The sequence below is a fragment of the Pleurodeles waltl genome, chromosome 9, assembly GCF_031143425.1.
Source record: "Pleurodeles waltl isolate 20211129_DDA chromosome 9, aPleWal1.hap1.20221129, whole genome shotgun sequence".
Classification (NCBI taxonomy): Eukaryota; Metazoa; Chordata; class Amphibia; order Caudata; family Salamandridae; genus Pleurodeles; species Pleurodeles waltl.
Genome location: NC_090448.1, coordinates 6,686,255 through 6,703,372, shown reverse-complemented (window position 1 = coordinate 6,703,372; position 17,118 = coordinate 6,686,255). Strand labels below are relative to the sequence as shown.

The 17,118-nt window shown below is 50.0% G+C and overlaps 1 protein-coding gene across 4 annotated transcripts in view; it reads left to right on the top strand.

The window, feature by feature from the left end:
* Window positions 1-17,118, top strand: part of NISCH (nischarin) — a 246,820-nt gene that overhangs the window by 71,242 nt on the left and 158,460 nt on the right. For all 4 annotated transcript variants that reach the window (XM_069206092.1, XM_069206093.1, XM_069206095.1 and 1 more), the window contains exon 6: window positions 8,065-8,160. In XM_069206092.1, the coding sequence (XP_069062193.1) occupies window positions 8,065-8,160 (96 nt within the window). The remainder of the gene's footprint in view (window positions 1-8,064; window positions 8,161-17,118) is intronic.

The window sequence follows — 17,118 nt, the reverse complement described above, 5'->3', positions numbered from 1 at the left end:
CTACTGTGTAGATGTGTTAACTGCACAACAAGCCACAGTAGGTCAGGCTGTACTAAGAACTTTATTTCAGACTACTTCAACTCCTACAGGCTGAACCACTGCTTTTGGGGAGATAACTGCTTACTAGTCTATGCACAGCATGTGTATCTGCAGCTACACATGCCACCGAACGGAAAATGTCACTTACCCAGTGTACATCTGTTCGTGGCATTAGTCGCTGCAGATTCACATGCGCCCACCCGCCTCCCCGGGAGCCTGTAGCCGTTTCGAAGTTGATCTTGAACATTTGTAAATTTGTAAATATAGCACTTTAAACAACATTATGTACATACATGTTTACTCCATTGCATGGGCACTATTACTATAATACACAACTCCTACCTCACCCTCTGCGGGGAAAACTATTTAGGATGGAGTCGACTCCCATGAGCAATGGAGCCGAAAGGGGAGGAGTCCCTCGATCTTGTGACTCGAAAGACTTCTTCGAAGAAAAACAACTTGTAACACTCCGAGCCCAACACTAGATGGCGGGATGTGCAAAGCATGTGAATCTGCAGCGTCTCATGCCACGAACAGATGTTCACTGGGTAAGTGACATTTTCCATATATAACAGTAAGAGGCACTAAAAGGTTAGAAAACAGTGTAAAACAGCAATATGCAATAGTAACGCTAGGGGGAGCCCAAACCATATACTAAGACATTGGAATGTGGACACAGGGCCCCCACCTGGGTAAGTAAATCATGTAGAGGAGACCTGGGAGTACTAGGAAACCGCACAGGTAAGTAGGTAAGTAATGCAGTACCCCCCCTCCCCCGCAACCACGAATGCAGGAGTAAAACACTGGATTTCATCAGAACCACCCCAAAGGTTGAAAAGAAGAAAGACACCCAGACCAGCCTGCAAATAACCAGCAGTGAATTACCGAAGTTGGAGATCTGTGGAGAGAGGGGACCAAGTCCAGAGGTGTCTGTGGAGCCCAGGGGGGAGTAGGAGATACTACCCACCCAGAGGTACCTTTTGGAGTTGGTCGACAAAGAAGGAAGACGGGTGAGCATTGCAGCACAGAAGCTAGAGAAGAGTTCCTGAGGCATGCAGAAGATGTCCCACGCTGGAAGCTGGTTTGCAGATGGGTGTCAGTGTAGGGTTTCCATCAAGAAGCCTTGGCAAAGGCAAATTTGGGGTTGGAGGAAAAGAGGTGGTGCTATTGACCAGGAAGGTCCAGGAGGACTCTACCCATGAGGAGGAGTCACAGGGGACCTTCTGCATCTCAGAAGACCCACAGGGGCAGAGGCAGCACCCACAAGTGTCCCACAGGACACGGACATAGAAGTTGCTGAAGCGGCCCACACAGCACCACAGAAGTTGCTCCCAAGTCGCCGGAGGACCACGCAGAGGCCCAGGAGTTGCAGGAGGGAGTTCTGGGGCTGGAGCTACATGTTGCATGAAGGTCCTGGTGGGGGTGAAGCAAACCAGCCTTTGCAGCTGCAGGAAGCAGTGCATGGGGGTGCTGTCTTGCGTGGAGTGGAAAGGACTTACTACCACCAAAGTACGACAGCTGGTAGAGAGGACCAAGAGGAACTGTCCGGACCAGCACCGTGATGAAGGATCCACGCCACTCATGAGGAGGGAAGATCCACGCAGCTGGTCGTCTATGCAGCCAGGTACCTGCAGATGCAGGGGATTGATGCCTTCAACCTAAGGGAGATTCCTTCTTCTTGGACAGGCTGAAGCGTAACAGTCTTCTGAGGATGCATGGCTGGGGAAATGTTGCAAAGCTGGCAGGAAGTTTGGATACAATGTTGCAGAAGAGTCGTCCTAGTGGATCTGCAGCCTGTAGGTTCCTAGAGGGTCCAGTTGCAGTTCCGGAGGCCAGAAGTCGAAGCAGAGATTGCAGAGGAGTCCTGCTGGAATCTTGGAAGCCGAATCCAAGGACCCACCCAGGAGAGAGACCCTAAATAACCCTGAAAGGGGATTGGTCACCTGACCTGGTAAGCACCTATCAGGAGGGGGCTCTGATGTCACCTGCCTGGCCACTCAGATGCTCCCAGAGTTCCCTGCCAACCTTGGAATCAAGATGGCAGAACCCAGGGACCCTCTGGAGGAGCTCTGAGCACTACCCCTGGGGTGGTGATGGACAGGGGAGTCGTACATAAGGAGACAGGACGAATCATCACTGCACCTCCTTTAAAAAACAAAAGAATGCTGGCTTTCCAAGAGGACTTAGACTCTGTTGAACCACCAGTAAAAGTGCAGAAACAGAAGGAGAAACCAGCACATCCCCCTACTTCTCCTGCTCACTCTCCACAGCTTACGTTTTCACCTCACAATAGTCCACCACCATTGCCTTCTCCAACACATTCATTATACTCACGTGGAGATACGGTAGGCCCATGGGATCTCTATGACCCTGATCCCTTCCCGGACAATGAGCCAGACCTTTACCCATCTAAACCTTCCCCTCCCGAAGACACCACTGCCTACACCCAAGTAATATCTAGGGCAGCAGCTTATCATGGCGTGGTTATGCATTCTGAACCCCTGGAACAAGACTTTTTATTTAACACACTGTCTTCTACTCATTCCAGATACCAGTGTCTCCCAATGTTACTGGGAATGGTTAAACATGCAGACCAAAGTTTTAAATAACCCCCCAGTACCCTGCTCTTGCAGGGCGATGCACATCATGTGCATCACGCTTTCTCTGACTGCCATAGCGCTTTCCCCGTGCTCCTTACAGCTAAGGGGGAAAAAAACATCTGTTTCGTACCGAACATCCGATGCTGCAGCAGCAGACGTGCAAATCCCATACGTACCAGTGACCCTATTTGGGACCCAATAGTATTCAATGGGGGAAATACAGTCTCCCTCTTTTATTTTTTATTTCTCTCCTCCACCCCCCGACCCCAAATTCTCTCACTTTCCTCCTCTAAAAGGTTGACATGTATGTGTTGATGCGATTTTTCATTTGCCCTTAGGACTTATTTGTGTCTCCTCCTTTTTATTGTAGTTTGGCTGTGTCCTGCTTCTCCAGTCGCATTGCACGAGAGATCATTTACACTGAAATGTAGGTGCTGTGCTGTAATTGCACGTTTAGTTCTTTCCCAATCATGCATTACATACAAGACAATCCGGTTTTGACTGTTTAACGGATATGTTTTAATCTATTCTTTAACCCTCCAATGTACAGTCCGTACAAGTACCTGGCAGGTGTTTACTCCCTGTGTAAAGTGCTCTATTATCCGGGTCGCTGGAATTATGCGGCATGAGATGGCCAAATTATGTGGCAGCATTTAGTAAATTAGGCGACAGGAAAAGACCAATTATGCGTCATAAGACGGCACACTTTGTAATAGTATTACTTCATTATTTCATCATTTTTAAAACTTGACAACGCTGTCTGGGCATGCATTGGTTGCACCTCGTTAGTACCATTTTTGGGCACACACTTCTGTTGCAGTGCACTGTGCTTCTCTGCTACCCTGGACGCACTCCTGGTGCAATGTTTTGCTCTCCCGTGGACGCACACTCCTGTTGCGATGCACAGTGCTCCACTGCCCCATGGACGCACACTCCTGTTGCAATGCACAGTGCTCCACTGCCCCATGGACGCACACTCCTGTTGCAATGCACAGTGCTCCACTGCCCCATGGACGAACACTTCTGTTGCAATGCACTGTGCTCCACTGTCCCATGGACGCACACTTCTGTTGCAATGCACGGTGCTCCACTGCCCCATGGACACACACTCCTGTTGCAATGCACCATGGACGCACACTTCTGTTGCAGTGCACGGTGCTCCACTGCCCCCATGGACACACACTCCTGGTGCAATGCACGGTGCTCCACTGCCTCATGGACGCGCACTCCTGTTGCCGTGCACGGTGCTCCACTACCTCATGGACACACACTCCTGTTGCAATGCACAGTGCTCCACTGCCACCCGTGGACACACACTTCTGTTGCAATGCCCGGTGCTCCACTGCCTCATGGACGCACACTCCTGTTGCAATGCACGGTGCTCCACTGCCCCATGGACGCACACTTCTGTTGCAATGCACGGTGCTCCACTGCCCCATGGACACACACTTCTGTTGCAATGCACGGTGCTCCACTGGCCCATAGACGCACACTTCTGTTGCAATGCACGGTGCTCCACTGCCCCATGGACACACACTTCTGTTGCAATGCCCGGTGCTCCACTGCCCCATGGACACACACTTCTGTTGCAATGCACGGTGCTCCACTGCCCCATGGACACACACTCCTGTTGCAATGCACAGTGCTCCACTGCCACCCGTGGACACACACTTCTGTTGCAATGCACGGTGCTCCACTGCCTCATGGACGCACACTTCTGTTGCAATGCACAGTGCTCCACTGCCCCATGGAAGCACACTTCTGTTGCAATGCACGGTGCTCCACTGCCCCATGGACGCACACTCCTGTTGCCATGCACGTTGCTCCACTGCCCCATGGACGCACACTCCTGTTGCCATGCACGGTGCTCCACTGCCCCATGGACGCACACTCCTGTTGCCATGCACGGTGCTCCACTGCCCCATGGACGCACACTCCTGTTGCCATGCACGGTGCTCCACTGCCCCATGGACGCACACTCCTGTTGCCATGCACGGTGCTCCACTGCCCCATGGACGCACACTTCTGTTGCAATGCACGGTGCTCCACTGCCCCATAGACACACACTCCTGTTGCAATGCACCATGGACGCACACTTCTGTTGCAGTGCACGGTGCTCCTCTGCCCCATGGACGCACACTTCTGTTGCCATGCACGGTGCTCCACTGCCCCATGGATGCACACACCTGTTGCAATGCACGGTGCTCCACTGCCCCATGGATGCACACACCTGTTGCAATGCACGGTGCTCCACTGCCTCATGGACGTACACTCCTGTTGCAATGCACGGTGCTCCACTGCCCCATGGACGCACACTCCTGTTGCAATGTTTTGCTGTCCCATGGACGCACACTCCTGTTGGGGGCTCTCTCTCTGAATCTCTTTCCAGAGTGTCTTGGAGAAGAAGAATGCTAACTGAGATCTCTGAGACACTAAAGGGCAAGGTCTTGTCCTGGTAAAGAACCGGAAGGTGAGATGTGTGCTCAACTCTCTTCACCTGAGGATTCTCCCTGTTTGCTATGTGAGGGCAGCACAACTGTTCTATCTGAACACCCTGCCGGTCTCTGGTGCCTACATTTCCACCTTCTAATTCAAAACTCTTGAGACAGGACTTCGAGCAGAAGGGACAGCTGGAGCGGACCAGCTCAAGGGAGATGGAGGAAGTTGTCCATGTTGTCCTCCTACAAATAAAGTTGCTGGCTTGCACCCCTGGCTTTGTGTAAGTTGTTTCTCTGCAGCTAAGATGTTACATACTGGTTCACACAGCACATTTCAACTTCACAACAAATGAATTCCTGCTTCTGCAAACAAGGTGGAATTTAAAAAGACAGGAAAACTTCTGAGGATCGTCACCAGTTTTTGTTTACTGCGCAGTCCCCTCCCTGGACTTCTGTGTAGCTCTTCTTTTTAAAACATAATCCACGGTGAACCTACCTGCGCGCCTTGGGGCTTCCGGCATCTGACCAGAGCTGTGTTTGGTCCCTGCATGGAGCTACAAACACCTTTGAAGTGTGAGTCTCTGGTGTGTGAAGCATCACAATACCTCTTGTATCCGTGCGCATTAATCCAGCGGAGGGCCCTTCGCAATGAGTCGATGCTGTAGTACAACATGCTCGAAGCGCCTCTGAAGATGGAAAGCCCATGATGGCCGATCCCACGCGCTGCTCCAGCATTCTTGTTTCTCTTCCTCCCTTTATCATTTATATTCTTCTACCCCTACTGGGTGGAATGTTCTAATAGCCTTAGAGCCCTTCTGCCTTGGGCTTTAATGCTTGTTATAGGCCCTTGGCTCAGCTCTACAACTCTGGTTCGAGGCCTTCAACAACCGGTACTGCCCTCTGCATCAGGCTATAGGATGTCCATAATTCTAAGATAACACATGGAGTCTTGCAATCCCTGTATAAAAACCTGTCTCTAATTTCTTTATGATCTGCGACTTGTGACACACCCAGTAACCAGTTATAAAGAAAAGACATCAGAACTCAACTGCAATAAGTTATGACAGTCGAGATCTGACGTCACAGTACCTGCTGCCAGCGGCCGAAGTGAAAGGCAGGTCAAGTAACAGAGGATGTTTAAAGCACCGAAAATGAAACATTGTTTTTTCTTCTGCTCTATTTTTCGAGCTCACAGTGACGAGCAGAAAGAACGTGCATTTTTCACACTCTTAGATAATTATAGAAAAGCTAGAATCTGTATTTCTACACATTTAATAAAAACCTGACTTGTATCGAACTGTTTCTAATATCTTTTTGGAACAAATATTTAATGTGTTTTTGTCTTTAATATTGTACAGCAGGTTATATTTTTAGTCTTCATGTTGCAAACCTGCTGTATCTTTCATATGAAAGAGTTGCGCACCAAGGTTTTAAGTAGTTTGTGGGAAAGGTGCTGGTGTGACCACGTAATATGGGGTAAATGACCGCGCGCCGTCCCTGATGAGGATTTTCCAGGTCACCTCAGTTCCGTTACATTATAAAGGGGCTCTGCCTTCAGCCTCGTTCCTCTGTATGGTTATGGCACTCCTCAGCGGCTCGCAGTATCCTTCTGATCTACGGCAGGGGGTACTTTATCCCTTATACAGAGCATGAGGCTGATGCATCTTTTTAATAAAATCAAGACTTTCCCCTAAGCTTCTTAACGGTGTGTATCCACCCAGAGGTTCCACTAACGCGCATGTACAGAGCACGGAGAAGCCACTTGGTGACCTGATGCACCACCTGGAACAGGAAGGCTTCAATATGTGTCTCTTGATGCATTTCCCACCTTCGGCGTGACTTCTCCTCGGACTCAAACTACAGAGCCTGGGTGGTTGTGGCCTCTCAGGTAGATGTGCCTCAGTCTCTGCTTCTTGCAGGGTTCGCCTGACCCACTCGAACACCATTCACGTTGTGGGTTTGTGAGCTGCAGGCCCTTCTCTGGACACCCAAGCCTCAGGCTGTGATTGTGTGTGAGGTTAGTGTGCGTCCTAAGATGTCGTAATTAACTCCAACGCTGTAAAAAAAATAATTGCACAATAAACTGTCCTAATGATGATGAACCCACATCCCTCATTGCTCCCTGTCCCCGATTCTGAAATCCTGATCCAAACCGACTACGTACCAGACTGTAAGTTTGAGATGCTCCTGCTATTCCTCTGTAAAGCACTCTGCTTCTGCAGACACACCGCTAGTAAACATAGTGGAGTGCGTATTAGGGAAACTACTTCCAAGTGCAATGACGTTGAGATGCCAGCGCAGGCCTCTGCCATTGCGTTGTTTTGTAAGACCTCTCGCGGCAGAGAACTGTGGTTGCACCGCCCTTCATTCTAGGCTGTAGCATCTCAAAGACCCCTCCTAGGGTGACTCCATCGCTGAAATGACTGGGGTCTGAGGGTCTGGATGGAGTGGGACCAAGCGGTGCCTGGACTCTGCCTGTCACAAAGGCACATGTCCTTGTTTAGCTCACAAAGTCACACCAACCGTGCCCAGGTTGGATTCGTCTGAACTTCTTTATTTGGTGCTAATACACTTGGTTTTTGCTTCTGCTCCTTGTCTTTTATTATCCACTTATTGTGCGATCTTCTGTTGATCGCTCTTGCTCCAGTGTCAATCAATCAAACATTTACTAAGCGCACTACTCATTAGGGTCATTAGGGTCTCAAGGTGCTGAGGGGGGTGAGAAAGGGTTGCTGTTTACTGCTCAAAAAGTCATGTCTTGAGGTGCTTTCTGAAAGTTAGGAGGTCCTGGGTCTTGCGTAGGATGGTGGGGACTGAGTTCCAGGTCTTGGAGGCGTGGTGGGAGAAGGATCTGCCGCCGGAGGTGGTGTGTTGGATGCTGGGGACTGCAGTGAGGGCAAGGTGAGCGGAGAAGTCGAGTGTCTCGCTCTGAACCGCTCCACGTACACGAATGCACATAGAAATATCCATATTACTTCTCGTTCTAGATCACCGGCACCAGGGGACCTGTTGGAACCAGTAACATTGAGGAGCACCTGCTGCCCTTTGACCTGTCGATCTTCAGATCTTTGCATCACATAGAGGTGAGACGCGGGCACTGGTGAGCTGCTGAATGTGCCAGATGTGTACATGTGTGAATGTACAGTGTGTCCCTGAACTTGTGCTCTGCTGAGACCACAACTTGACCAGGCACCTGCCATTCAAGGTGAAAAGATCTCCCTATCAGCAGATCCAACCAGAACCACCTGAAACCCCAAAGGGCATCCATGGGCTGATGGCACTCAGTCCACCCATGTGCAGCACACTGATAGTTGCAGATTTTAGTGAAAAAAAGTAAAAGTAAAAAACGTGTACTTCAGAATATATATATTTTTTAAATTACAGACTTTATTTTTGTATCACAAGTCACTTAACTAGCATGAATAACTTAGGTTTGAAAGTGTAACTTACAAATAGATATTGAAGTATAAAGGGCCAGATGTAGCATTAGAACATTTTTTGACTTGCAATTTGCGAGTCTGACCGACTCGCAAATTGCAACTCGCAAAAGTGCATGCAGAAAGGTGTCTCCGACACCTTCTGCCACTCGCTATGGGGTCGCAGACCTCCATGTCTGTGACTGCTTTTTTAATAAAGCAGTTTTTTTTTTTTTCTTTTTGCAGCCCGTTTTCCTTAAAGGAAAACGAGCTGCAAAACGAAAAACTTCTGAAACCATTTGGTTTCGGTTTTTTCAGAGTAGGCAGTTGTCCATAGGACCACTGCCTGCTCTGAAAAAACATTTTTTTCGAGATTCACAAAGGGGAAGGGGTCCCATAGGGACCCCTTCCCTTTTGCGAATGAGTTACCCCTTCCTATTTGCGAGTCGCAGCCTCAAATTGAGAGTCGGTACCGACTCGCATTTTGAGGTTGTGCCTCACATTTTGCCTTTTGCACGTCGTAAACTGCATTTTTCGCAGTTTGCAACGTGCAAAAGGCTACCTACATCTGGCCCAAAATGTTTACAATTCGTACTGAGTCTGCAAGACTTGTAGATGTAATTCTTTTCCTTGAGCCCGAGGGCGCTTGCTGCTGTGGCTTTTATTTCATGGGCGGTGGAGAGATTTCATCATCTACACCTATTAAGCCTTTTTGTGCCTTTGATTAGTGCTGTTTGAGGCCTCAGCCTGAAAGCTCTTCAGCTCTGTGACCAATGGGTAGGTCCCAGTATTGAGGCAGATAAGGCCAGAATGTTGCAGAAACTGAATGACCTGTGATTTCCCAAGAGGCCTGTTCCTTACTTTGGGAGGGTCACCTGATACAGGAAGTCCATACATTAGTGTAAGTTACACATATATGATACACCCTAAACTGAGAGCAATCTTACTCTTTGTTTTAGTAAGGGCTTGATAACCTTTTTGTGGTCCTGAAGAGACACTGCTTGATCTGTAGGGACCTCTGTGGCGTGAAACATGTTGACCAACATTCCGTAGTATTTCTATATGCAGCTTCACATAGAGAGGGTAGGAACATTATTTTCTGTAGTTCTCTCCCCTTTTTGTTTTTAATCTTGCCACAGGTGCTCCAGGTTAGAATAAAGGGTGATTTTAGTACCTATAGTCAGTTTGAATTCTTCAGTTTCTGTCGGCACTACCCTAAAAGATCTCTGGCAAAGAGCCCTCCCTTACGGGGCCCATCTGGTATTGCGCCGCCGGCCCGACGAGGAGCCGACCTGATGAAGCATGCCACCAATTGGTGGGTGAGGGCTCTTGCTTCTAAATAGCTACGTGCCTCAGGGTGACCCGTGTCCTCCCCTCATTGGGTTTGAGGCCACAGTTTATGGAACAGTGTACTCATTTGTTTTGTTTACAGCTCTGTGTGAGCCTTAAAGATCAGTCTCTCGCAGAGTCTGGTACACTAATTGTAGAGGGCAGAATAGAAAAATGGAAGAAAGTTGAACGTACATGTGAGAGAAGATACCATCTAGATTTGAAAACTTAACCTTGTGAAAAAGACTCCCCAAATTATTTCAACTGCACAAATGCCCTTGTCGTCTTAGTTATTTTGTGTATAATTGTCCTGTGTAATGCAGTTTGGCCAGTACTTTTTTCCAAGTTTTAGTGGTGGTGGTCTAACCTCAAATGCCCATGTTGAGGCCGTGGTTTTCCAGCACACAGTGTAGATATTGAGCTTGTACAAATTGTGTTATGAAGCGCACTGTTGTGCCCCATTTTTAGGTCTCGCCTGAAACAGCAAATGCACCATCACTTGCGAGTTATTTTGTTTACTTACAGGCGGCGTGGTGCGTGCTGATTACATACCATTGATTGGCTTCATTTTCACTAATTTCATTACTTCCCTTTGGTCAGAGTGTGCTGTCTTCCCTTCCTCTTCATGCGTTTGTCCCTCCTCTGGAGCATGGCTCAAGTATTGCGTCCTTGCCCAGGCGTCCTTCCACTGCTCCCACTTTCAGAACTACTTTTTTCTTCTATTTGCAGCCCTCCAGAAGATGTGGTTGCAGGACATTCCTCAAAGCCCCCCTTCTGCCCCCACATTGCAATTTTTACTTTATATATTGCAAAAGCAGCCCAAGGACATTGGATTACTTTACATGAGCACTAATTTACGTTGCACAAGGTCATGTTAATTTTTTTGGCTTTTTTTCCTTCTGATTTTACTCCTTTAAATCCAAGCCACCACAGAGGTACACTTCTAAAACACCCCTGAGGTGCTAGGAGAGGCACTTAGCCTTTGCCCGACACCCTGCAAGCCCCTAACAGCATGGTCTAGTCCAGGTGCCACTTGTCAGCTGGGTACATCCAGCAAAAGGCCTCTTGTAGCTTGTTGACTGCCTGTAGCCACACAGGAGGTCAACCCGCTGACCCCTGGTGTCCATGTCTTTGTTTGGGTACAAGAAGGAGCAGGTACGGTCTCTCCTCTCAGGTCACAGACAGCAGGTCCAGTCCTCTGTGACCTTCTGCAGGTCCAGAAAGTGTTCTGGACTAGGTGCCTTGAGGTGCCACATTTATGCACACCACTACCTAGCGAGGTGGAAAGATTCCTAAGCACACCCTAACCAAGGGCGTATAAGTTCCCGGGCCCAACCCTTCCTCATTTTTCACTAGTTTCTGTTGCCATCCTGCAAATGGGCTAAAATGCTATATTCCAGGGTATTTTCAAAATTGTGAAATTCTTCTGCCATACTAAACTTAGGCTCTGAGGGCTCGGGGTGTTTGTGTGGTGAGTATATTATTTATTCTAAGTTTCCTCTCCCATCTAAACACTAAATTCCATTTTGAGACCGGCACCGTACCCACAAAAAAAAACCGAGACAGAAGTCTGGTACACCAAAAACCGGGTGCTTCAGCAACCAGGCAGTGGATACTCCAGAATTGTCTAAGCATCCTGGTTTCCTTTCAAGAGGGCACCAATTGTTACATGTGGCTCAACAGATCTGTAAAGTAAGATTCTACACCGTAGTTTCAAATATGATGCCCACAGCCCCTTCCCAGCATACTCCTCAGAGTTCAGGGGAATTATTTCTGCCCATTCAGGTCACCATATTATTTGCTCCTGGAATGCATTTCACACCATTTTAATACCTATTGAATGCTGAACACAGACTGAGAGCTGGCAGATGCTTATACTAATTAGCCTTCTGACAGTTCGGGCAGAGAAAGGTTAACTTTCTAAAAGTTGCTTTTCCTTAATAGTTATTAAAAATCCAACTTCATCATTTTACTAACTATTAAAAGTAGTGGTTTCATTTTTTCTAGCTCGCCCCGTTCCTGAGATACAATATTAGTTGCCCCCTCTACACAAAGCCAAATTTGCATACTCCTAATTAGTGTATTTAACTTGCATATAACTCCCCAAACAGTGAATTTCTTAACCGTTTGGACAAGTTCAGCACCTTGATTGTACTAAGGTTTTCTCCATTGAACAGCTAGGCCTACTAGAGTGAAAACAGCTTTTAGGGTTGTCACTGTAGGAACATAATAGTAATTTTCTACATATACCACTTCTAAATACCACACACTCTGCCTTGTGGGCTACAAGGCCCACTTAGGGGTGACTTAATATTTAAAAGTGAGTTTTTTACCTTTCACGAGAATCTGACTGGTCGCACTACGTGTTTTGCACTGTTAGTGAGGCTACAATGGTAGGCGTGAAGCCAGGTTTGCACTGCCACTGTAGTGGTTGGCACATAGGTGGTGCGGTCCCCTCGTGGCATTTAATTTCCAGGCCTTGGGTACACTTTGTACCATATACAAGGGAGTTGAATGCAAGTCGAACATACCAATTAGGGGTATGCCAATGTTGACTGTGTACAGGGGGCAACAGCCACTGTTCTTACTGGTTAGCAGGGGGCAAGTGCAGAGTTCTAAAGCCAGCGAAAATATAAGATCCCGCAAAAGACGAAAACAATCTGGAGTGACTATGCAGAAAAGGCAGTCTAACTACAAGTGCCATAGTAGGACTGGCCCCAGGGCATGAGTGGCAATGGTCTCCAGTCACCATGGTTACAGCCCAGTTGTCCCCTTCTGCACTGTAGCCACCTAGCGGGATCTGGGAAATACCCCACAGTGTTGCATCATTTGGAAGACATGGGCTTCAAACTGTTTTTTTTTTTTTTTAAATGTTATGTAGCTCTTTGTACTTCAGTTTGTCCATCTCTAAGTACTGTAACTGGCAGATCTCTCTGAGGCAGTTTAGTGAAGCTCTGACAGCCTGAGGCAGATGGCAGGCTGAGATGGCTAAGCCTGGCTTTGAACTCTTGGCCTGCAGATCATGCAGCCACCATATTGACACCAACGTTTACCCACTAGTCCCCTCCTTTACCTCCACGCTCCTGTGATGTCGCCATCTTTGCACAGTATGTCTGTCTCCATCCGTTGATTCAGCCCCTCCTGCCGGCCATACACAGGAAGCACTTTTTCCTATTCTCAATGGGTTTGATCCCGTCCGGTCAGAACATGGGTCTTCTGCAGCGTATGTCCCTTCTCCTGCTCTCAGTTAATGGTTCTGGGTCTCCATCCTCTCTCAGGGTCACTTCATTGACCTATGGTCCAGAGTTCCACCCTGTCCTGCAATATTTCTCTGGTCTATCTCCAAGCTTGTGTGCGGGTACTCATAGCACTAAGACCTAGGGATAGAGGGTCCTTGGCACCAGTTAGATTCTTCCACAGCACAATGGATGAATGTCTGGTTTATTGAGACCCGACATCATTAACTCTGGGTATGCACTTTGGGCTTTTTTTGATATGCTGTTGCCTGGCCTGACTCAGTCTGGCACATGATGGTCCATTTAGGGCATCAGCTCTGGAACCAGTGCGAGTCCCTCATCAGTTGGAGTGCTTGGCCAGGGTGTGGTGCCCATGCTCATGCGGTGTCTGCACCTCCGGGTGAGAAGGTGACGTGATCCGACTCGGACGGACTGTAGTTCCACTTAGGTTTGACCTTCACTGTAATGCGATGTAGCCCTCAAGCTGTTTGTGTTTCTACGTTTTCTCCTCACTATTTGTTTAGGGCACCGTCTCTCGTTAGTGTGGCACCCTAGACTTGTCTGATGTCCCAGGGCACCATGTATCTAGTCCTCTTGAGAGGCTGTCTTTCGGGTATTGTATTGTGGTGTCTTTAGAAAACTGTCTAGTATAGCAGGTGGTGTGACATGTTTTCTCTATTTAGCAGGTGGTGTGATGTTTCTATGCCTCCCGCCTCCCAGCTGCTCCTCCCTCCCCCCTCCCTTCTTAATGGCTGGCACTGCGCGTCCGCTCGCAGTGGGCGCGCCGGAGGCCCGCCAGAGGCAAGCCCGTCTGCGCCCGTCCGCGCCTGGAACGCGCCCAGCGCCACCCCCCCTGGCCCCCGCGCCCCCCGCATCCGCTACTCAACCAACGAACTCCGCGCTTTCAACCCCGGCCCCTCCACTGAATGCTTCCGGGCGTCCCCGAAGCACACTAAAGGGCCTTTTACCTGCCGCACCTGTAACTTCTCCTGCATCAGAACGACTAATCCAACTACTAAAATATTCAACCCCAACCACCTGAACTGCATCCTCATCAACACCCGCTCCGCACGAAAACACGCCATCGAGCTCTGGGATTTGCTCGACACCTCTGCACCTGATGTGGCTTTCCTGACCGAAACCTGGTGGAACGACTCCTCGGCTCCGGACATCGCCATCGCCATACCGGACGGCTACAAAATCATCAGAAGAGATCGAACCAACGGAATCGGAGGCGGAATAGCCATCGCTCACAAAGCTACCCTCAAAATCCACACCCACTCGGACGACACCCTCAAGACAGCCGAACACCTCCACTTCCAGATCCACACGGACCCCAACACGACCCTCAGAGGAACCCTCATATACCGCCCTCCAGGACCAAGAGCCCCCTTCAGCGACACCATCGCCGACCTCGCAAGCACCCACGCCCTCGCCTCCACTGATTACATCCTCCTGGGAGATCTAAACTACCATCTGGAAAACGCCAACGACGCCAACACCGCATCACTGACCTCCAACCTCCTCAACCTCGGACTCCACCAGCTAATCAACACTCCCACCCACATCGCCGGACACACCCTTGACCCCCTCTTCACCTCAAGCAACCACATCTCCTTCAGCCACACCTCCGAACTCCACTGGACCGACCATCACTGCGTCCATTTCACCTATAAGAAAATCACAGAGCAACACCGCACCCAGCTACCTCCTCACCGCCGCTGGGGCAAAGTCACCCAAGACCAACTGACCAGCACCCTCATCAACAACCCTCCACCCGACGCAACCGACCCGAGCACAGCCGCCATCAATCTCCATCAATGGATCCTCGACTGCGCCAACACCCTTGCCCCACTCAAGAAACCCACCGCAACCCAAGGAAAGAAAAAACCAGCCTGGTTCACAGACGATCTAACCACCTCCAAAAGCATCTGCCATAAGCTCAAAAAGAAATGGATCCAAGAACGCACACCCGACAACCTCGCCACCCTCAAAAACGCCAACCGTGAACACCACCAACGGATCCGCCTCGCCAAGCGCACCCACTTCACCGAACGCATCAACAACAACGCCCACGACTGCAAGGAACTCTCCAACCCAAAAGCCAACTCCAACGACATCCCGCCCTCCCAGAAACTCTGCGACGACCTCTCCACCTTCTTCCACCAGAAAATCGCCACCATCCACGACAGCTTTAACACCGGTCCACTGCCAGACCCCACCCCCGACGTCTCCTCCCACGACTGCCGCCTCACCGCCTGGACCCACGTGGACGATGCAGAAACCATAACAACCATGAACACCATCCACTCAGGTTCCCCTACGGACCCTTGCCCTCATCACGTATTCAACTCAGCCAACGCCACCATCGCCCCCAAACTCCGCAAGATCATCAACCTCTCCTTCACTTCCGCCACTTTCCCGGACAGCTGGAAACACGCAGAAATCCAACCCCTCCTCAAGAAACCCAAAGCCGACCCCAACGATCTCAAAAACTTCCGTCCGATCTCTCTCCTCCCTTTTCCAGCTAAGGTCATCGAGAAGATAGTCAACACTCAACTCACCCACTTCCTCGAAGACAATTCCATCCTGGACCCCTCACAATCCGGATTCAGACGAAACCACAGCACTGAGACTGCTCTCCTCGCCGCCACAGATGACATCAGACATCAGTTGGACAATGGCGAAACCTCAGCCCTCATCCTCCTCGACCTATCAGCCGCCTTTGACACAGTCTGCCACCGCACCCTACTGACCCGCCTCCAGGAAGCCGGCATCCAAGATAAAGCCCTCCACTGGATCTCATCCTTCCTCTCCGACAGAACTCAGAGAGTCCGTCTCTCCCCTTTCCGCTCCAAAGCCACCAACCTCATCTGCGGCGTCCCCCAAGGATCCTCCCTCAGCCCTACGTTGTTCAACGTCTACATGGCCCCCCTCGCTAAACTGGCCCGCCAACATCATCTCAGCATCATCTCCTACGCCGACGACACCCAGCTCGTCCTCTCCCTGACCAAAGACCCGCTCACCGCCAAAACAAACCTCCACGAGGGACTAAAAGCCATCGCCGATTGGATGAACAACAGTCGCCTGAAACTCAACTCCGACAAGACGGAAGTCCTCATCCTCGGGCGCACTCCCTCGGCCTGGAACGACTCTTGGTGGCCCTCCGACCTCGGACCCCCGCCCACCCCTGCCAACCACGCAAGAAACCTCTGCTTCATCCTGGACTCCGCCCTCACCATGTCCAAACAGGTCAGCGCCGTCTCCTCCTCCTGTTTCAACACCCTTCAAATGCTCCGCAGAATCTTCAAGTGGATTCCAACAGAAACCAGAAAGACGGTGACCCAGGCCCTCGTCAGCAGCAGACTTGACTACGGCAACGCACTCTACACAGGCATCCCAACCAAAGACATCAAACGACTCCAACGTATCCAAAATGCCTCCGCCCGACTGATTCTCGACATACCCCGCCGATGTCACATCTCCCCTCACCTGAAGGAACTCCACTGGCTCCCGGTAGACAAGAGGATCACCTTCAAACTCCTCATCCACGCTCACAAGGCGCTTCACAACACCGGACCCTCCTACCTCAACACCAGACTTAACTTCTACACTCCAACACGTCAACTCCGATCCGCCAACCTCGCCCTCGCCATCGTACCCCGAATCCAGCGCAAGACCTCCGGCGGCAGATCCTTCTCCTTCCTCGCCGCCAAGACCTGGAACTCTCTCCCCACACCTCTACGCCAGACCCAGGACCTCCTCACATTCAGAAGGCTCCTCAAAACCTGGCTCTTCGACCGCTAAACAGCAGCGCTCCACGCCCCCCCCCCCTCCCCTCAGCGCCTCGAAACCCTGACGGGTACATAGCGCGCTTTATAAATATTGTGATTGATTGATTGATTATAGTGTAACATGTGGTGTTTCGCTAGTGTAACAGGTGGTGTGATGTGGTGTTTTGCTAGTGTAGCAGGTGGTGTGATGTGGTGTTTTGCTAGTGTAGCAGGTGGTGTGATGTGGTGTTTTGCTAGTGTAGCAGGTGGTGTGATGTGGTGTTTCG